The sequence below is a fragment of the Bombina bombina genome, chromosome 5 (genome assembly GCF_027579735.1).
Source record: "Bombina bombina isolate aBomBom1 chromosome 5, aBomBom1.pri, whole genome shotgun sequence".
NCBI lineage: Eukaryota > Metazoa > Chordata > Amphibia > Anura > Bombinatoridae > Bombina > Bombina bombina.
Genome location: NC_069503.1, coordinates 253,405,574 through 253,424,869, shown reverse-complemented (window position 1 = coordinate 253,424,869; position 19,296 = coordinate 253,405,574). Strand labels below are relative to the sequence as shown.

The window sequence follows — 19,296 nt, the reverse complement described above, 5'->3', positions numbered from 1 at the left end:
TCATTCTGTGGGGGATGGATCTGATCCAGGGAGACCAGATTCAGACATTTCAAATTTTAAATTTAAGCTTGAGAACCTCCGTGTATTACTAGGGGAGGTATTAGCGGCTCTGAATGATTGCAACACGGTTGCAATCCCAGAGAAATTATGTAGGCTGGATAAATACTATGCGGTACCGGTGTGTACTGACGTTTTTCCTATACCTAAAAGGCTTACAGAGATTATTAACAAGGAGTGGGATAAACCCGGTGTGCCTTTTTCCCCTCCTCCGATATTTAGAAAAATGTTCCCAATAGACGCCACCACACGAGACTTATGGCAGACGGTCCCTAAGGTGGAGGGAGCAGTTTCTACTTTAGCCAAGCGTACCACTATTCCGGTGGAGGATAGTTGTGCTTTCTCAGATCCAATGGATAAAAAATTAGAAGGTTACCTTAAGAAAATGTTTGTTCAACAAGGTTTTATATTACAGCCCCTTGCATGCATTGCGCCCGTCACTGCTGCAGCGGCTTTCTGGTTTGAGTCTCTGGAAGAGGCTATTCGCACAGCACCATTGGATGAGACTTTGAACAAGCTTAAAGCCCTTAAGCTAGCTAATGCATTTGTTTCGGATGCCGTTGTGCATTTAACCAAACTAACGGCTAAGAACTCCGGATTCGCCATTCAGGCGCGCAGAGCGCTATGGCTTAAATCCTGGTCAGCAGATGTAACCTCTAAATCTAAATTGCTTAATATTCCTTTCAAAGGGCAAACCTTATTCGGGCCTGGCTTGAAGGAGATTATTGCTGACATTACTGGAGGTAAGGGTCACACCCTTCCTCAGGACAGGGCCAAATCAAAGGCCAAACAGTCTAGTTTTCGTGCCTTTCGTAATTTCAAGGCAGCAGCAGCATCAACTTCCTCCGCTCCAAAACAGGAAGGAACTGCTGCTCGTTACAGACAGGGTTGGAAAAGCAACCAGTCCTGGAACAAGGGCAAGCAGGCCAGAAAGCCTACTTCTGCCCCTAAGACAGCATGAAGAGAGGGCCCCCTATCCGGAAACGGATCTAGTGGGGGGCAGACTTTCTCTCTTCGCCCAGGCTTGGGCAAGAGATGTCCAGGATCCCTGGGCGTTGGAGATTATATCTCAGGGATACCTTCTGGACTTTAAAGCTTCTCCTCCACAAGGGAGATTTCATCTTTCAAGGTTATCAGCAAACCAAATAAAGAAAGAGGCTTTTCTTCACTGTGTACAAGACCTCCTAGTAATGGGGGTGATCCACCCAGTTCCGAGGACGGAACAAGGGCAAGGATTTTACTCAAATCTGTTTGTGGTTCCCAAGAAAGAGGGAACCTTCAGACCAATCTTGGACCTAAAGATCTTAAACAAATTCCTAAGAGTTCCATCATTCAAAATGGAGACTATTCGAACCATCCTACCCATGATCCAAGAGGGTCAGTATATGACCACAGTGGACTTAAAGGATGCCTACCTTCACATACCGATTCACAAAGATCATTATCGGTACCTAAGGTTTGCCTTTCTAGACAGGCATTACCAGTTTGTAGCTCTTCCCTTCGGGTTAGCTACGGCCCCGAGAATTTTTACAAAGGTTCTGGGCTCGCTTCTGGCGGTACTAAGACCGCGAGGCATAGCGGTGGCTCCGTACTTAGACGACATTCTGATACAAGCGTCAAGTTTTCAAAATGCAAAGTCTCATACAGAGATAGTTCTAGCATTTCTGAGGTTGCATGGGTGGAAAGTGAACATGGAAAAGAGTTCTCTGTTACCACTCACAAGGGTTCCCTTTCTAGGGACTCTTATAGATTCTTTAGAGATGAAGATTTACCTGACGGAGTCCAGGTTATCAAAAATCCTAAATGCTTGCCGTGTCCTTCATTCCATTCCAAGCCCATCAGTAGCTCAGTGCATGGAAGTAATCGGCTTAATGGTCGCGGCAATGGACATAGTGCCATTTGGGCGCCTGCATCTCAGAACCGCTGCAATTATGCATGCTGAGTCAGTGGAATGGGGATTACTCAGATCTGTCCCCTTTACTAAATCTGGACCAGGAGACCAGAGATTCTCTTCTCTGGTGGTTGTCTCGGATTCATCTGTCCAAGGGAATGACTTTTCGCAGACCAGATTGGACGATTGTAACAACAGATGCCAGCCTTCTAGGCTGGGGCGCAGTCTGGAATTCCCTGAAGGCTCAGGGATCATGGACACATTCTGGAATTAAGAGCGATATTCAATGCTCTTCTAGCTTGGCCTCAGTTAGCAACACTGAGGTTCATCAGATTTCAGTCGGACAACATCACGACTGTGGCTTACATCAATCATCAAGGGGGAACCAGGAGTTCCCTAGCGATGTTAGAAGTCTCAAAGATGATTCGCTGGGCAGAGTTTCACTCTTGCCATCTGTCAGCGATCTACATCCCAGGTGTGGAGAACTGGGAGGCGGACTTTCTAAGCCGCCAGACCTTTCACCCGGGGGAGTGGGAACTTCACCCGGAGGTATTTGCTCAACTGATTCTTCGTTGGGGCGAACCGGAACTGGATCTCATGGCTTCTCGCCAGAACGCCAAGCTTCCTTGTTACGGATCCAGGTCCAGGGACCCGGGAGCGGTGCTGGTGGATGCACTAGCAGCCCCTTGGATTTTCAACATGGCTTATGTGTTCCCACCTTTTCCGTTGCTGCCTCGTCTGATTGCCAGGATCAAACAGGAGAGAGCATCGGTGATTCTGATAGCGCCTGCGTGGCCACGCAGGACCTGGTATGCAGAACTAGTGGACATGTCTTCCTGTCCACCATGGTCTCTGCCTCTGAGGCAGGACCTTCTACTTCAGGGTCCTTTCAACCATCCAAGCCTAATTTCTCTGAGGCTGACTGCATGGAGATTGAACGCTTGATTCTTTCAAAGCGTGGTTTCTTGGAGTCGGTTATTGATACATTGATACAGGCTCGGAAACCGGTTACCAGAAAAATTTACCATAAGATATGGCGTAAATATTTACATTGGTGTGAATCCAAGAGTTACTCATGGAGTAAGGTTAGGATTCCTAGGATATTGTCTTTTCTACAAGAGGGTTTAGAAAAGGGTTCATCCGCTAGTTCGTTAAAGGGACAGATTTCTGCTCTGTCTATTCTTTTACACAAACGTCTGGCAGAGAATCCAGACGTTCAGGCTTTTTGTCAGGCTTTGGCTAGGATTAAGCCTGTGTTTAAAACTGTTGCTCCTCCGTGGAGCTTAAACTTGGTTCTTAAAGTTCTTCAGGGTGTTCCGTTTGAACCCCTTCATTCCATTGATATTAAGCTTTTATCTTGGAAAGTTCTGTTTTTGATGGCTATTTCCTCGGCTCGAAGAGTGTCTGAGTTATCTGCCTTACATTGCGATTCTCCTTATCTGATTTTTCATTCAGACAAGGTAGTTTTGCGTACTAAACCTGGATTTTTACCTAAGGTTGTTTCTAATAGGAATATCAATCAGGAGATTGTTGTTCCATCATTATGTCCTAACCCTTCTTCAAAGAAGGAACGTCTTTTGCATAATCTGGACGTAGTCCGTGCCCTGAAGTTCTACTTACAGGCAACTAAGGATTTTCGGCAAACTTCTTCTCTGTTTGTCGTTTATTCTGGACAGAGGAGAGGTCAAAAGGCTTCTGCCACCACTCTCTCTTTTTGGCTTCGTAGCATAATACGTTTAGCATATGAGACTGCTGGACAGCGGCCCCCTGAAAGAATTACAGCTCATTCCACTAGAGCTGTGGCTTCCACCTGGGCCTTTAAGAATGAGGCCTCTGTTGAACAGATTTGCAAGGCTGCAACTTGGTCTTTACTTCATACCTTTTCAAAATTTTACAAATTTGACACTTTTGCTTCTTCGGAGGCTGTTTTTGGGAGAAAGGTTCTACAGGCAGTGGTTCCTTCTGTTTAAAGTTCCTGCCTTGTCCCTCCCATCATCCGTGTACTTTAGCTTTGGTATTGGTATCCCATAAGTAATGGATGACCCGTGGACTGAACACACTTAACAAGAGAAAACATAATTTATGCTTACCTGATAAATTTATTTCTCTTGTAGTGTGTTCAGTCCACGGCCCGCCCTGTCTTTTTTTGAGGCAGTTCTAAATTTTAATTAAAACTCCAGTCACCACTGCACCCTATAGTTTCTCCTTTCTCGTCTTGTTTCGGTCGAATGACTGGATATGACATGTGAGGGGTGGAGCTATATAGCAGCTCTGCTTGGGTGATCCTCTTGCAACTTCCTGTTGGGAAGGAGAATATATCCCATAAGTAATGGATGACCCGTGGACTGAACACACTACAAGAGAAATAAATTTATCAGGTAAGCATAAATTATGTTTTTTAGAAGGAAAATATTACATAGCAAATATACCTCAGTTGCTTAAAGGGACAGTCAAGGCCAAAAAAAACTTTCATGATTTAAATAGGGAATGTAATTTTAAACAAATTTCCAATTTACTTCTATCACCAATTTTTCTTTGTTCTCTTGGTATTCTTAGTTGAAAGCTAAACCTAGGAAGGCTCATATGATAATTTCTAAGCCCTTAAAGGCCGCCTCTAATCACATGTTTTTGTATTTTCTTTTCACAACAGGGGAGAGCTAGTTCATGTAAGCCATATAGATAACATTGTGACCACGCCTGTGAATTGTGGCAGACACTGCACTAATTTGCTAAAATGAAAGTCAATAGATAATAAATAAAATGTAATGTGATCAGGGGACTGTCAGTAGATGCTTAGATACAAGGTAATCACAGGGCTAAAAGGTAAACCGTGGTGGCTGTGCAAAACTGCGGAATGGGTATTCAAAGGATTATCTATCTTTTAAAACAACAAAAATTCTGGTGTTGACTGCCCCTTTAAGAGTGAGACTCAAATATAGCCTCTCCATTCTATGCAGTTAAAATATGTAGCATTTTAACAACAGATTCTGTTTAATATCTTCCTTAGAGAGTAGTTTTCAGATAAGTATTTGATTCTATTTGAGTTGACATGAGATCCATTTGTCCTTTTGATCTGAGAAGTTATGTTCCATATTATCAGATGCCAATTCTATTTAGCTACTTTTGTCATTTGATGCCATATGTCATGCTTGTTATATGTTAAAATCTCAATGTAATTCATATTCTGCACGAGAATTGTGAGAGTAGTTTTCCATATCATCTTATCAGTGGGGACCACACACCATAATGGACTGAGGAGGCTTTTACATTTAAAGGGCCCTTAAATCCCAAATTTTTCCTTCACGATTCAGATAGAGAATACAATTTTAAACAACATTCCAATTTACTTCTATTATCTAATTTGCTGCAATCTTTAGATATCCTTTGTTAAAGAAATAGCAATGCACATTGGTGATCCAATCAAATGAGGCATCTATGTGAAGCCACCAATCAGAAGCTACTGAGCCTATCTAGATATGCTTTTCAGGAAAGAATATCAAGAGAATGAAGCAAATTAGATAATAGAAGTAAATTAGAAAGTTGTTTAAAATTGTATTCTCTATCTGAATCATGAAAGAAAAAATGTGGGTTTAATGTCCCTTTAACATTTGTTCTAGAATGGTAGCTTGAGACTTCTAAACAAGTATGCATGTGAATTGCCCTTCAATTCATGATAATCGAGAGCTTCTAAATCTGTTTACTAACTACGATATACATACATTTTCAAGAAAGGTTTTTCTTATCTAATTCGCTCTCAATATACTTCAGACAAGAATGTTATTTTATACTTATTCTGCAAGGTTCCAAAAGATGCCCCTTATGATGCTGACGTTAATTTACACTATAACATAAAAAGGAGGTTCACTATATGATTTAAGTGACTAGCTTAGACTTTTCTGATCTTAACTGTGTGCTATATATTTGTAACCAATTATGTAATTTATGTGAATATTGTCTGTTAAAAAACAGTTCATTTTGGATGTGGCTGTGATGATGGAGTTATCAGCAGTGCACTTGTAGAAGATACATTTTGCTTAATCCAACTATTGTAGACGCATCACTTACTGCAATATTAGAACGGAGAGCCTAGGACTAAGCTTTTAGAAGTCAGTTTTCTCTGTGTTGATTATTTCTAACTTTTAGCTCATAAATTCATCATGAAAAAGTTACTTATACCAGAAACAAAACAGCTATATAAAAGGGACAGTAAAGTTAAAAAATAAAATGTCATGATTTGGAAACAGAAAACATTCTCTTGGTATCCTTGGTTGAAGAGCATATCTAGATAGACTCAAGAGCAGCACTGAACTACTGGGAGCTAGCCGCTGATTGCTTGCTGCACATATATGTCTTGTCATCATATGTGTTCAGCTAGCTACCATTTGTGCATCATAGCTCCTAAGCCTACTCTCCAACAAAAGTTACCAAGAGAATTAAGCAAATCACAATGAATATTTTACTGTAAAGTATAAGGATAAAAACTAAGACTCTAACATATTAGTGTAGACCTACCAATAAGTGAAAATATATTCAATAGTTAGCAAACTGTACTACTTGAGAATAATCTTACTAATTTCTCAACCATAGTCGTCTACAGCAAGATGGTTATGTCCCAACACCAGGACAAAAAAATAACAGAATGGTAGATGTTTATGCAGCATCTTATAATTAAATGTTCTTCAGCAGAATATCAATGACTGTAAAGTTCTGCTTCACATTAATAAGGGTCTGATATTCAAAACCTCACGGGTCAGGCAAGATATTCTAAGATGTCTCATCGTTATGGCGAGGCCCTTAAAAAAATTTAAAAACACAAATTTTATCTTGAGAAATGTTTATGTTGCTATGTAGTGTTCTTTATGTGAAACAGAGATTTCTACAATACAATGTCTAAACAAATCCCAAAATTGTGATTTCCAGGGACGAAACTACATGGGGTGCAGAGGTCGCAATTGTGACTGTCAATGCCTGTACTGATATCATGTGAGTGTGATATGATGCTTCACTAGTGTCTCTGACTACAGGGGTTAGTGTTTCTGTTTTACCCATTGGTGTTTATGTGACTGTGTGTGTATTTATGCATGTATGTGTGTGTGTGTATGTTTGTGGAACCAGCAAATTACAGACCTTGTTACTACAGCATAGGGGGCGGGGGGTAAACAGTGTGACTCTACAGTACAACTATATACAGTACGGGGGGGGGGGCTGGACTATGTCACAGACTACTGTGGTCACTTTATAAAGTACTGGGGCGGGTAGGGTCAGGCCAGCCATCTCACTGGCAGATTACAGACTGTGTCACTGACTCACTATATACAGTACTGGTGGGTTAAACAGTGTCACTATATACAGTAATAGGGAGTCAGACCATCTCACAGACTGTGGGCACAGGGTACCTCTTTTTGCAGACATGTAATCTGATTCACATATTTTTCTGTGTTAAATGTAAAAAAAAAAAGATATGTATCAAATTCACTTTTTTTGGGGGGGGGGGGGGGGGGCTTCTTAGATTCTTGCACCTGGGCTCTGTGGTTTCTAGTTATGCCTCTGGTGATTTCTATTCCATGCCGGTGAGGTTTAGAATATCAGCCCCCTCAGCCTTTGCTATGTGTAACCAGGGGTGTACATAATATATATAATATATAACACACACAGAGGTGTAAATCACTATGGTATATTTTTGAATTCCATGTGCATTTAAGCTTCTGATTTTTAATGATATTTGGACCAGTAATATCCCTGAGGACTTTGATTTTTAGCATAGTCATAAATAGACTGAACTATTCACTCTCATAAAAGAAGAACACAGTGTCTTGGAAGATTAACCTAGATCCACTGCATAGCTAAAGCACTAACAATCTTTAAAATCTAGCAAACGTGGCAGACTTTAAAAAGATATCTAAAAAAAACAAAATGAAGCTATGTGACAATTTCTTCACAAGTTGTCAATGCAATAATCTACTTATATTGCAGTGAAGATGCCAAAATAAGTAATTGCAATAAGACAGCTTAATGGCTTGGTAATTCAGAGTGTGGGATTGTAGTCCTAAAATCCAAAGTAGTAATTACACATTTATATCTCAGGTGACAATTAGAATGTTGTATTACCTTTAAATCATACTTCCTGTACACAGAGAGCCGATGGCTAAACACATTCCTTGTGACAATCATGTAAGTCTCAACTCCATCTACATTTAGTCGATACATGCCCAAAAACTGAGGCAGAAGTGTATTTCCATGGCATTCCACGATAAACTGCAGTGAGAAACGTGAAAAATAAAACATGATTTAGTTCAAAGGGCATAGAAAAATACTTTTTATTATTACATTTTAAATTGTGTACAAAAAATGGGACACAAAGTTAAAAAACATGAGGTGGCAGTGCTGTTCTAACCCATTTTGTAATATAATATAACAAAAAACTCATTTAGCTTTTATTAAAGTTTTATAAATCAGTTTTCTGCCCGCAGCTCCTCTGTACTTAGCAATTCAATAACGAAACCAGCTTCCTCCGATCACGGCATGGCCTCACGATATTGACGCTCTGGGGTGCACGCCATGATTGGAGGAAGCCAGTTTTGTCATTTAGAAAACAAACACTGCAATATAAAGTTTCATGAATGAAAGTGCCCTTGTTTTTAATAGTATTTTTAAAAACCGGACACTCGGTCATGAAACTTTACATTCACTTTAACTAACATAGCATGATTGTAATTTTCCTTAAACCATCGTTTTTACTATTTCAATAGATTTATCCCCCTGTATCCAACAAGTTCTCCTTAAGATGTTCAATTTAAGACTTTGAATCATATGACTAAGAACCAATAGTCAAAAATTATGCCGATTTTAACATGATGTAGTAAAGTTTGAACTTTTAATCAAGAAGAAGTGCCAGTATTTTTTTGAAACACTAAACCTTTTTAGAGAGTCAGCAGTAGCTTGTATGACACAAATTAAGTTTTCAGAAGCAATACACAACACTGCCAGCTCTCTGAGGTGTGGTGTTTGTATACTGGTGCTCGGGTCCTTACAGGATATGTGCGGCGTATGCTGCAAAAATACAGTAATAACTTTTACTAGAAGCATTATTGCTAACTGAAGTATATTGCAAAAATGCTTATATTTCAAATTGAAATGCACACATGCACATTCAATTTTGACCTTTCTATCGCTTTAATTTAGCAGCTTGCCCCCTTTGTAGTAGTATGTGCAAAGGGGGCTGCGCTCAGCTACAAAAGAATCCACCTCAAGATGAAGACACATGGTCGCCATCCACACTTAAAGGGACAGTCAACACCAGAATTTTTGTTGTTTAAAAAGAAAGATAATCCTTATATTATCCATTCCCCAGGTTTGCATAACCAACAGAGTTATATAAATACACTTTTTACCTCTGTGATTACCTCGTATCTAAGCCTCTGCAACACTGCCCCCTTATTTCAGTTCTTTTGACAGACTTGCTTTTTAGCCAATCAGTGCTCACTCCAGGGTAAATTCACGTGCATGAGCTCAATGTTATCTATATGAAACACATTAACTAGTGCACTCTAGTGGTCAATACACATTCAGATTAGAGGCAGTCTTCAAGGTCTAAGAAATAAGCATATGAACCTCCTAGAATTATCTTTCAACTAAGAATACCAAGAGAACAAAGCAAATTTGGTGAGAAAAGTAAATTGGAAAGTTGTTTAAAATGACATTCCCTATTTAAATCATGAAAGTTTTTTTTGGACTTGACTGTCCCTTTAAATCAGAGTTCAGCTGAATGAGTGTTTGGAACCTGTACATTATAAGCTCTTTAGACTAGGACTTATAGTAATATATATTATCTTTAAACTAGGGCTTATAGTAATATATTATATTACTTTGTGTAGTCGTCTATTTTATATGCCTGTATTTATTGTGTATCCCTGCTCATGTACCCAAGTGCTACAGAATGTGTCAGCACTTTACAAATAAATAACAGTAACAATGTGGCACTTGAAATTGTTTTATACTTTGAGATTGAAAACAACATGGCAGAATCACACTTTCACTTAAATGGCTTCTAATGTATCATCCACACACATCTGCTTGTGCAATCCCGCCCCCTGCTCACGCTAGTCCAATGGCGCATAAGCAGGGCCTGTTGGGGTGGGGGGGGGGGGACGTGTCTGGTGTCATTTTAATCTGCCAGCTAAGAGTCGCCATAAAGGTTTTTAAGCAGTGGTCTGATGGCTGCTGCTTCTTTACTTTAAGTTGCAGGCTCGCTCATGAAAGCCTGTACCCAAGGGCCTCCAAAGCTGCATATACAGCTTGATCAATGGAGCCCTAAAGCTCAATTTCTACTAGAAGTATTCTTGCTAATACATATACACATAAAATGCTTCTATTGAAGTAAAAAGCACTCATGTGGATGTCAGATTTGAGTGTTATGGCCAGTATATTGTGAATAACGCAAAGGTGCCTACAACTTTTGAAACAAAGTTGATCCATTGCCGTTTATGTGACTTTCACACTAATTTTGACATGCACCATCTACATAGTACACATTATCCGTGTTCTCCACAGAACCATTTGCCAGCCGAGTTGCATTATGAAGTAGCTGGATGAGGGCAGTGCAATACTTTGCAATATTAAAGCATTTTCTGTTATTTATACATGTTATACACCCTGTTCCAAATTAGTATGCAAATTCTATTTCAGTGTCACAAAGATTAAATATTTTTTTTTTCAGTTTAACTCATGGATGGCATTGTGTCTCAGGGCTCTTTTGATAACTGAAAACAATCTCGGACACTTGTGATAAATAGATTGCCAGGTGAGCCCAATTAAAGGAAAAACTACTAAAGGAGGGTGTTCCACATTATTAAGCAGAGCACCATTTTCAAGCAATATGGGGAAGAAAAAGGAGTTAAATAGTTCAATGCCTTGGACGAGGTATGAAAACATTAGATATTTCACGAAAACTTAAGCGTGATCATCGCACTATTAAGAGATTTGTGGCTGATTCAGAGCACAGACGGGTTTGTGCAGATAAAGGAACATTGAGGAAGATTTCTGCCAGATCCATGCATCGGATCAAGAGAGCAACTGATAAAATACCATTACATAGCAGCAAACAGATATTTGAAGCTGCTGGTGCCTCTGGAGTCCCACAAACATCAAGGTGTAGAGTACTCCATAGTCTTGCAACTGTGCATAAACCTTCAATTCGGCCACCACTAACCAAAGCAGAAATGGCTGCATTGGGCAGAAAAATACATGAAGACTAATTTTCAAACAGTCCTGTTCACTGATAAGTGCCGTGCAACCCTGGATGGTCCAGATGGATGGAGTAGTAGATGGTTGGTGGACGGCCACCCTGTTCCAACAAGGCTGCGACGTCAGCAGGGCGGTGGTGGAGTCATGTTTTGGGCCGGAATCATGGGAAGAGAGCTGGTCGGCCACTTTAGGGTCCCCGAAGGTGTAAAGATGACCTCTGCAAAGTATGTGGAGTTCCTGACTGACAACTTCCTTCCTTGGTACAGAAGGAAGAACTATGCTTTCCGTAATAAAATCATCTTCATGCATGACAATGCACCATCTCATGCTGCAAAGAATACCTCTGCATCAATGGCTGCTATGGGGAAAAAAGGAGAGAAACTCTTGGTGATCCCTCCTGACCTCAATCCTATTGAGAACCTTTGGAGCATCCTCAAGCAAAAGATCTATGAGGGTGGGAGGCAGTTTACATACAGCAGCTTTGGGAGGCTATTCTGACATCTTGCAAACAAATTCAAGCAGAAACTGTCCAAAAACTCATAAATTCAATGGATGCAAGACTTGTGAAGCTGCTATCAAATAAGGGGTCCTATGTTAAAATGTAACGTGACCTGTTAAAATGTTTAAAAAGTTAAAATGTTGTTCAAAGTTTGATTGAAATAGCTTTTGATTTCAGTAAATATGCTGCAAACACAACAAATGACAATTTTCAGTTCTTTACAACCTATAAAGTGTTTTGAAACTTACTGTGCGTAATAATTTGGAACAGTGCATTGAAAGTTTTTTATTTTGAAAAAAAAAATACTGTTATCATTATGAGGTTTGTTCATTAAAATTTGAATTGTACTCTTAATAGTTGATAACATGAGAATTATGCTGACTGTTGTTTACATCAATTATTTATGTAAATGTTGGCATAATAATTTGGAACAGGGTGTAAACTATCCAAAGCATAATTAACAGTAGAAATTAACATAAACTGAAAACTGATCAAATGATAATTTGTGCAACACAAGGGCTGCAGAATTAATTGCATACGCAATTTAAAACCATGATTAATCGCCGTGGTTTTAAAACCTTGAGAGTATGCGATTTTTAGCCCCCCTTTGACGTCACCTATGACATACAGGAGGGCTAGTGTCATGTCGAATTGTCAAACTCTTCGGAATTTGGAACCCCGTCACTTCGGGTGACGTCCCCTTGTGCAAGAGGCCCAACCTCCTAAAATCAGCTGTTCCAAATTGCTCCATCGCGCGCCGCCGACTTGCCGTGCCCGCCTTGCGACATTGAGCTGACTTAACAGGGAGCGCTGTGGCTGTTGCGGGTTACAGGGAGGGGGGTGCGCTGGGACTTATATGGGTTGGGGGCTGATGGTGGTTACAGGCAGTGCTTATGATGTTAAAGGGGGTGCTTATTGGGGGGTTACAGTGGGAGCTGATGGGACTTACGTAGGTTACAGAGCGGGGCTTATGGGGGTTACAGGGGGTGCTGACGTGCACTGACTTTAGCAATCCAGCCTTAGCGCCTCTGCAGTACAGTAATCCCTTATCACTCAGTGAAGGAGCCAGTCACGTGACCGACATTTAACTGCTGTGCAGTTGTTATTTTAAATTCCCCTCCCGGATTCTAAACATTCTAGAGGTTTTTATATATATATATATATATATATATATATATATATTATGTCTATATTTATATATTATATGTCTATATAAATATATATGTATGTGTGTAAAGATTCTGTAGTGTTAAATATCATTTTTAATGAAAAATTAAGGTGTTATAGTAATTTATAATAAAATTGCGATTAAATCACAATTCCCCCATATTGCCCCGACTCTATGCAACACTGTAAAAAAGTTAATGTTGGCTAATTTTCGCTAGGTGGTCAGTAAGATCAGACGAGTGTTGTGCCCATTTATAGATCCTGGGGAGACCGCTGCATTATTAAATAGGTAGTATGAAATACGTGACAACTGTACCAAGCTTTCAGCCAATTTGTTTCTTTATTGTTTTTTAAAAAAAATAAATTTCCCTCTTTGTTAAACACTTCAGATGCGTTAACCTCTTAATGAGCAGCTAAAGGGGTCTGCTCAGCTGAATGTTTCATATGTAGAGCACTTAACTAACTATTCACCTTTAGCATAAAAACAAACCCTAGTGTGTTGAAGCTTATTTTAATCATACTGCAGCTGGCAGATGATACATTTCTGTATGATGAACTCAGCACATTTTGCAGCCTGAATGTGCTCAGTGGGGGCCCTAAAAGCTTATTAAAAGAAGCTAAATTTATACTGCATGACCCCCTTCCTACAAACACACATACTAAGCTTCGTTGGTTTTAGAGCTCTTATTATTTTCACATAAATTATTTATATCTCATGAGAAAATATTAAAAGAGCATAAAAGTAAATAGGACTTGAATCTCTGAGAATAAATAATTTTATTATAACATTTGTATTACAACCAATTTTTTTTTTTAAATTAGTAAACCGTTACTATATGTAATAACCATAAAATAAACAAATATCATTAATGTTTTTCTTTGTTTTCCTAAACATAAAAAGGTATATTTTTTGCTTTTGGGAGGAGAAAACAAAACCTTGATTTTTTTTCACTTGCTTGCAATGTATTATTAGTCAATGAGCCAGCTTGGAGTCAAATGTCTCTCTGGGATATATGGAAAAGTTAAATTATGGTTGGATGATGTAGGAAAAATGAGTAATGTTATAACTGTACCTTCTTTTGGCAAATTATTTAATTTGAACATAAGTCAGAAACCAGGGGTGTAAGCAACAAAGCAACATAGGGCAATATGGCTATCACCTCATTTCCTCTTATGATATCAGTATTGCAAAAAGCACATTTTAGGAGTAGTGGATTATGGGAAATGATACATTTAAGGAGGGACAGTGGCGTCTCCAGAAATTACAACAGGGGACGCACTTCTAGGAGGCTCAAGGCTGAGTTATCGGTGGGGCCGCAATGTTCAGGGTGTGCCATGGTAGGGGTAGGATGTGATGTGGGCAGACCTGGGAAGAGTGGTGGAGGAAAACGAGGGGTTACCTGTCAGGGTGCCAGGAATCAGACTGAGACGAGAAGTGCAAAAATAATCACACCTTTATTAATAGCAAAAAATAATAAAAAGTCCACAAGTCAAATAACAAGCCAGGAGTCAAATCCAGAGCTGGTAGTCAGACGAGCCGAGTCAGGAGCCAAAGCGAATAGTCAGACGAGCCGAAATCAGGAACAAGGAATACAGCAGAGTCAGGAACAAGCCAGGGATCAGGAACCAGGAAGGACGTCAGGCAGCCAGGTAATACACAGGAACTCTCACAAGCAGGTCTAAGACAACGCAAAGGCAAAGCATACTGAACAGAGGCCCTTTAAATAATAAGTGATGACATCACAATTCTGAGACTGCATCCTGTCTCACACGGATGATGCACACCAGTCTGGCCATAAAAGGAAGTGCAGGAAATGAGCAGCATCCCCCACAATGCACCATAGTCAGCAAGAGAGGTGAGCATATGGCAAACAAAACAGGGAAAATACCCTGACATTACCACTGTTGGAGGGGGCACACGGGGAAGCCAACCATTAAGCATTATGACTGAATACTAATAAAGTATGGGGGTCAGTATCATGAAAATATCAGGGTTAAAAATATATCACTATAATTTACTCATCTACTGCCATTTCTTACTAGCCCTGGACTTGTGGGGATTTCCAGCCTTTATGCATTGAAGCTTGCAATCTCAGTATCTTCCCTTGCTTTACTCATACTGATCACCAAGCAAAACAGCATGTCCCTCCCCAGAGAATACTTATTGTTTTTATTTTTGCAACAAAATTCAGCTATCTTTAAACTCATACCTCCCCTCAGTCACTTTCTGCCTTCCTCCTTAAAGGGACATTATACACTCATTTTTTTCTTTGCATAAATGTTTTGTAGATGATCTATTTATATAGCCCATAAAGGTTTTTTTTTAAAATAAATGTATAGTTTTGCTTATTTTTAAATAACATTGCTCTGATTTTCAGACTCCTAACCAAGCCCCAAAGTTTTATGAGAATACTGACGTATACCTACTCCAGCTTGCTCCTGTTTGTGTAAAAGGTCTTTTCATATGAAAAAGAAGGGGGAGGGTGGGAGTGTCTTATTTGTCACTTGCAGTGGGCTTTCCAGCTACCTTTTCAACAGAGCCAAACTGACAGCTTCTAAGTAAGTTTTTAAACAGTTTTATACTGGATTTTTATATCAGTATCTGTGCATCTTATTCTTTATAGTAGTGTCTATTACATGCAGTTATATGAAAATGAGTGTATATTGTCCCTTTAATGTCTAACTAACATATAAAGACATTTTTATTTTGTGTCTAATGCAAAATTTAGGTGTAATGAAATAATGTTTAGCTCTTTTAATCACTTACGACCTGACGAATAAAACTCGCCGGCATGGAGAGAAATCACACAAACTCTTTTGCAGGCTTTTTTTCAAATATTATATTGCAATGTATGTATTTCTGCTTCACATCCAGGACATGTATAGCCAGATAAACCACTCACAAGCTAAAATGTGCCTTTCTAAAATTCTTTGAGGCACTAGAACTGAAGAGACAACTTAGATCATCTCGCCTGAATGGAGAGCTTAGATCATCAGGCCTTTAGGGTTAATCTGCAATGTGCCTATGAAATAGTGGGTTTTTCAATTTGGTTTAAAAAAGAACCAGCAAAGAGACCCCAGGAATAATACTTGTTACCGTATAAACTCAAAAAGTGCTTGTAGCCCAATATCTTGATACATTTTACAAATTTCTGAATATAAGAAATATAATGACATATGGCCACTTACGATTGTTAAGTAGATTCAGAGTAGGGTTATTCAGCGTTAATAATCTGAGTGCTTTACATACTTCATGCATTGTCCTAACTAAGGGAGTGTTCCAGTCCAGCAGCTAATGTCATCAGCCACATGTCGGCCTAACAAGTGCAAACGATTATAATGCACCATTGAAAAGACATTTCCTTTTTTATTTCAACAATTATTTTCCTGCATTCTTAACAAATCTTTCAATCTTCCTAAAATCTGTGCTAGCTAAAAAGAGCTGTCTCACTTCCAACAGTAAAAGAAATTGTGCAGCTCCTGTCCTGAAAAACATAAAACTGCACTTTGAGATAGATCTATCTATCGATTTATCTATAAATAAATCAATCAATCTTTTTAAAGTGCAGTTTTATATTTTTCACGAACTACACAATTTGTTCTCTTGGTAGCTTTTGTTGAAAAGCATACCTAGGTAGGGTAAGTCGTCGCAATGCATTACTGGGACCTAGCTTCTAATTAGTGGCTACAAAAAATTTAAATTATGCTTACCTGATAATTTAATTTTCATCGTTACGAGGAGAGTCCAAGGCTTCATTCAAATACAGAACCTGGCCACCAGGAGGAGGCAAAGACACCCAAGCCAAAGGCTTAAATACCTCCCCCACTCCCCTCATTCCCCAGTCATTCTGCCGAGGGAACAAGGAACAATAGGAGAAATATCAGGGTATAAATGGTGCCAGAAGGAAAAACAAAAGAAATTTAGGTCCGTCCAACGGAGAACCGCGCGGGAGCCGTGGACTCTCCTCGTAACGATGTAAATGAAATGATCAGGTAAGCATAATTTACGTTTTCCATCTAATACGAGGAGAGTCCATGGGTTCATTCATTACTTGTGGGAAACAAATACCCAAGCTCTAGAGGACACTGAATGAAAAATGGGAGGGTAAAAATCAAGGGGGACCCTATACTGAGGGTACCACAGCCTGTAAAACCTTTCTCCCAAAAACAGCTTCAGCCGAAGCAAAAACGTAAAATTTGTAAAATTTTGTAAAAGTGTGTAAGGAGGACCAGGTAGCCTCCCTACAAATCTGCTCCAGAGGCCTCATTCTTAAAGGCCCAAGAAGAAGCCACAGCTCTAGTAGAGTGAGCCGTAATCCTCTGAGGAGGCTTATGTCCCGCTGTCTCATAGGCCAAACAAATCAAACTCCGCAGCCAAAAGGATAGAGAAGTGGAAGAAGCCTTCTGCCCCTTGCGCTTTCCTGAATAGACCACAAACAAAGATGAAGTTTGTCTGAAATCCTTCGTAGCCTGAAGATAGAATTTCAAGGCTCGAAACACATCCAAGTTATGAAGAAACCCCTTCCTTCGAAGAAGGATTAGAACACAAGGAAGCAACCACAATTTCCTGATTAATGTTGCGATCAGACACTACCTTAGGGAGAAATCCCAGAGCAGTGCGAAGGACAACCTTATCTGCATGGAAAACCAGGTAAGGAGGCTCACATTGCAAGGCCACTAATTCAGACACCCTGGCGCTGAAGCATTGGCCAGTAGAAAAAGAACCTTCCAAGACAGAGTCTTAATGTCAAGAGAATGCATAGGCTCGAACGGAGCCCCCTGCAAAATCTTCAGAACCAGGAGCAGAATGTCTAAACACAGGCCTGATCCTGTGACGAAAGGCAAAGAATGACTGGGGGATGAGGGGAGTGGAGGGAGGTATTTAAGACTTTGGCTGGGGTGTCTTTGCCTCCTCCTGGTAGCCAGGTTCTGTATTTCCCACAAGTAAAGAATGAAGCCGTGGACTATTCTCGTATTAGATGGAAATATGCTGCTTGAAGTTGTATGTCTCTTTAATTATTTATATCTTAAAAGGTAAATTATTTTGGACTAGAAGTCACTACAAAATTGGAAGAGGTATAATATTTTTTGAGTAGAAAACTTGTATGGCTGTTTAGCACTTTTTGGTGAAAAGGGTGACTCTGAGCAATATATTAAGAGATATTTGCATTTAAATATGTCAAACCAGTAATACTAGTTTACAGGTCGACTATTAAAAAAAATATATATATATATATATATATATAAATATATATATATATCTTATTTTGTGTGTGCTTTACACTTATATCATTAAAGGGACACTGAACCCAATTTTTTTATTTTGTGATTCAGATAGAGCATGCAATTTTAAGCAACTTTCTAATTTACTCCTATTATCAATTTTTCTTCGTTCTCTTGCTTTCTTTATTTAAAAAAGAAGGCATGAAACCATGGAAAGCACTTGTTTATTGGTAGGTGAATTTACCCACCAATCAGCACAAGTATTTGTAATATAAAGTCAATAAGTCACATACACATGTATTTACCCTCACACATGCTTTTTGAGCTAGAGGAATATATTGGGCCCAATTAGTGGCGCTAACATTTTCAAATATATATTTCTATAGATATCTGATGCTTTTCTATATATATATATATATCTGTTTCTTTGAAGTGAAGAACATTGCAATATAAAATATATACAGTAAAAACACAGTACGATATATTACAGAATATTAAAATTGAAGAATTTTTTAAAAAAAATTATTTGAGTGGAAAGGGCTCCAAAGTGTGTATATATATGTGTATGTATATATATATATATATATATATATATATATATATATATATATATATATATATACACAGGGAGTGCAGAATTATTAGGCAAGTTGTATTTTTGAGGATTAATTTTATTATTGAACAACAACCATGTTCTCAATGAACCCGAAAAAACTCATTAATATCAAAGCTGAATAGTTTTGGAAGTAGTTTTTAGTTTGTTTTTAGTTATAGCTATTTTAGGGGGATATCTGTGTGTGCAGGTGACTATTACTGTGCATAATTATTAGGCAACTTAACAAAAAACAAATATATACCCATTTTAATTATTTATTTTTACCAGTGAAACCAATATAACATCTCAACATTCACAAATATACATTTCTGACATTCAAAAACAAAACAAAAACAAATCAGTGACCAATATAGCCACCTTTCTTTGAAAGGACATTCAAAAGCCTGCCATCCATGGATTCTGTCAGTGTTTTGATCTGTTCACCATCAACATTGCGTGCAGCAGCAACCACAGCCTCCCAGACACTGTTCAGAGAGGTGTACTATTTTCCCTCCTTGTAAATCTCACATTTGATGATGGACCACAGGTTCTCAATGGGGTTCAGATCAGGTGAACAAGGAGGCCATGTCATTAGATTTTCTTCTTTTATACCCTTTCTTG

At 39.0% G+C, this 19,296-nt stretch overlaps 1 protein-coding gene across 2 annotated transcripts in view; it reads right to left on the bottom strand.

Annotated features, from left to right (window-relative positions):
* LOC128660219 (phosphatidylinositol 5-phosphate 4-kinase type-2 alpha) overlaps positions 1–19,296 on the bottom strand; it is a 487,148-nt gene that overhangs the window by 75,949 nt on the left and 391,903 nt on the right. For both annotated transcript variants that reach the window (XM_053713954.1, XM_053713956.1), the window contains exon 5: positions 8,057–8,203. In XM_053713954.1, coding sequence (XP_053569929.1) covers positions 8,057–8,203 — 147 coding nt within the window. The remainder of the gene's footprint in view (positions 1–8,056; positions 8,204–19,296) is intronic.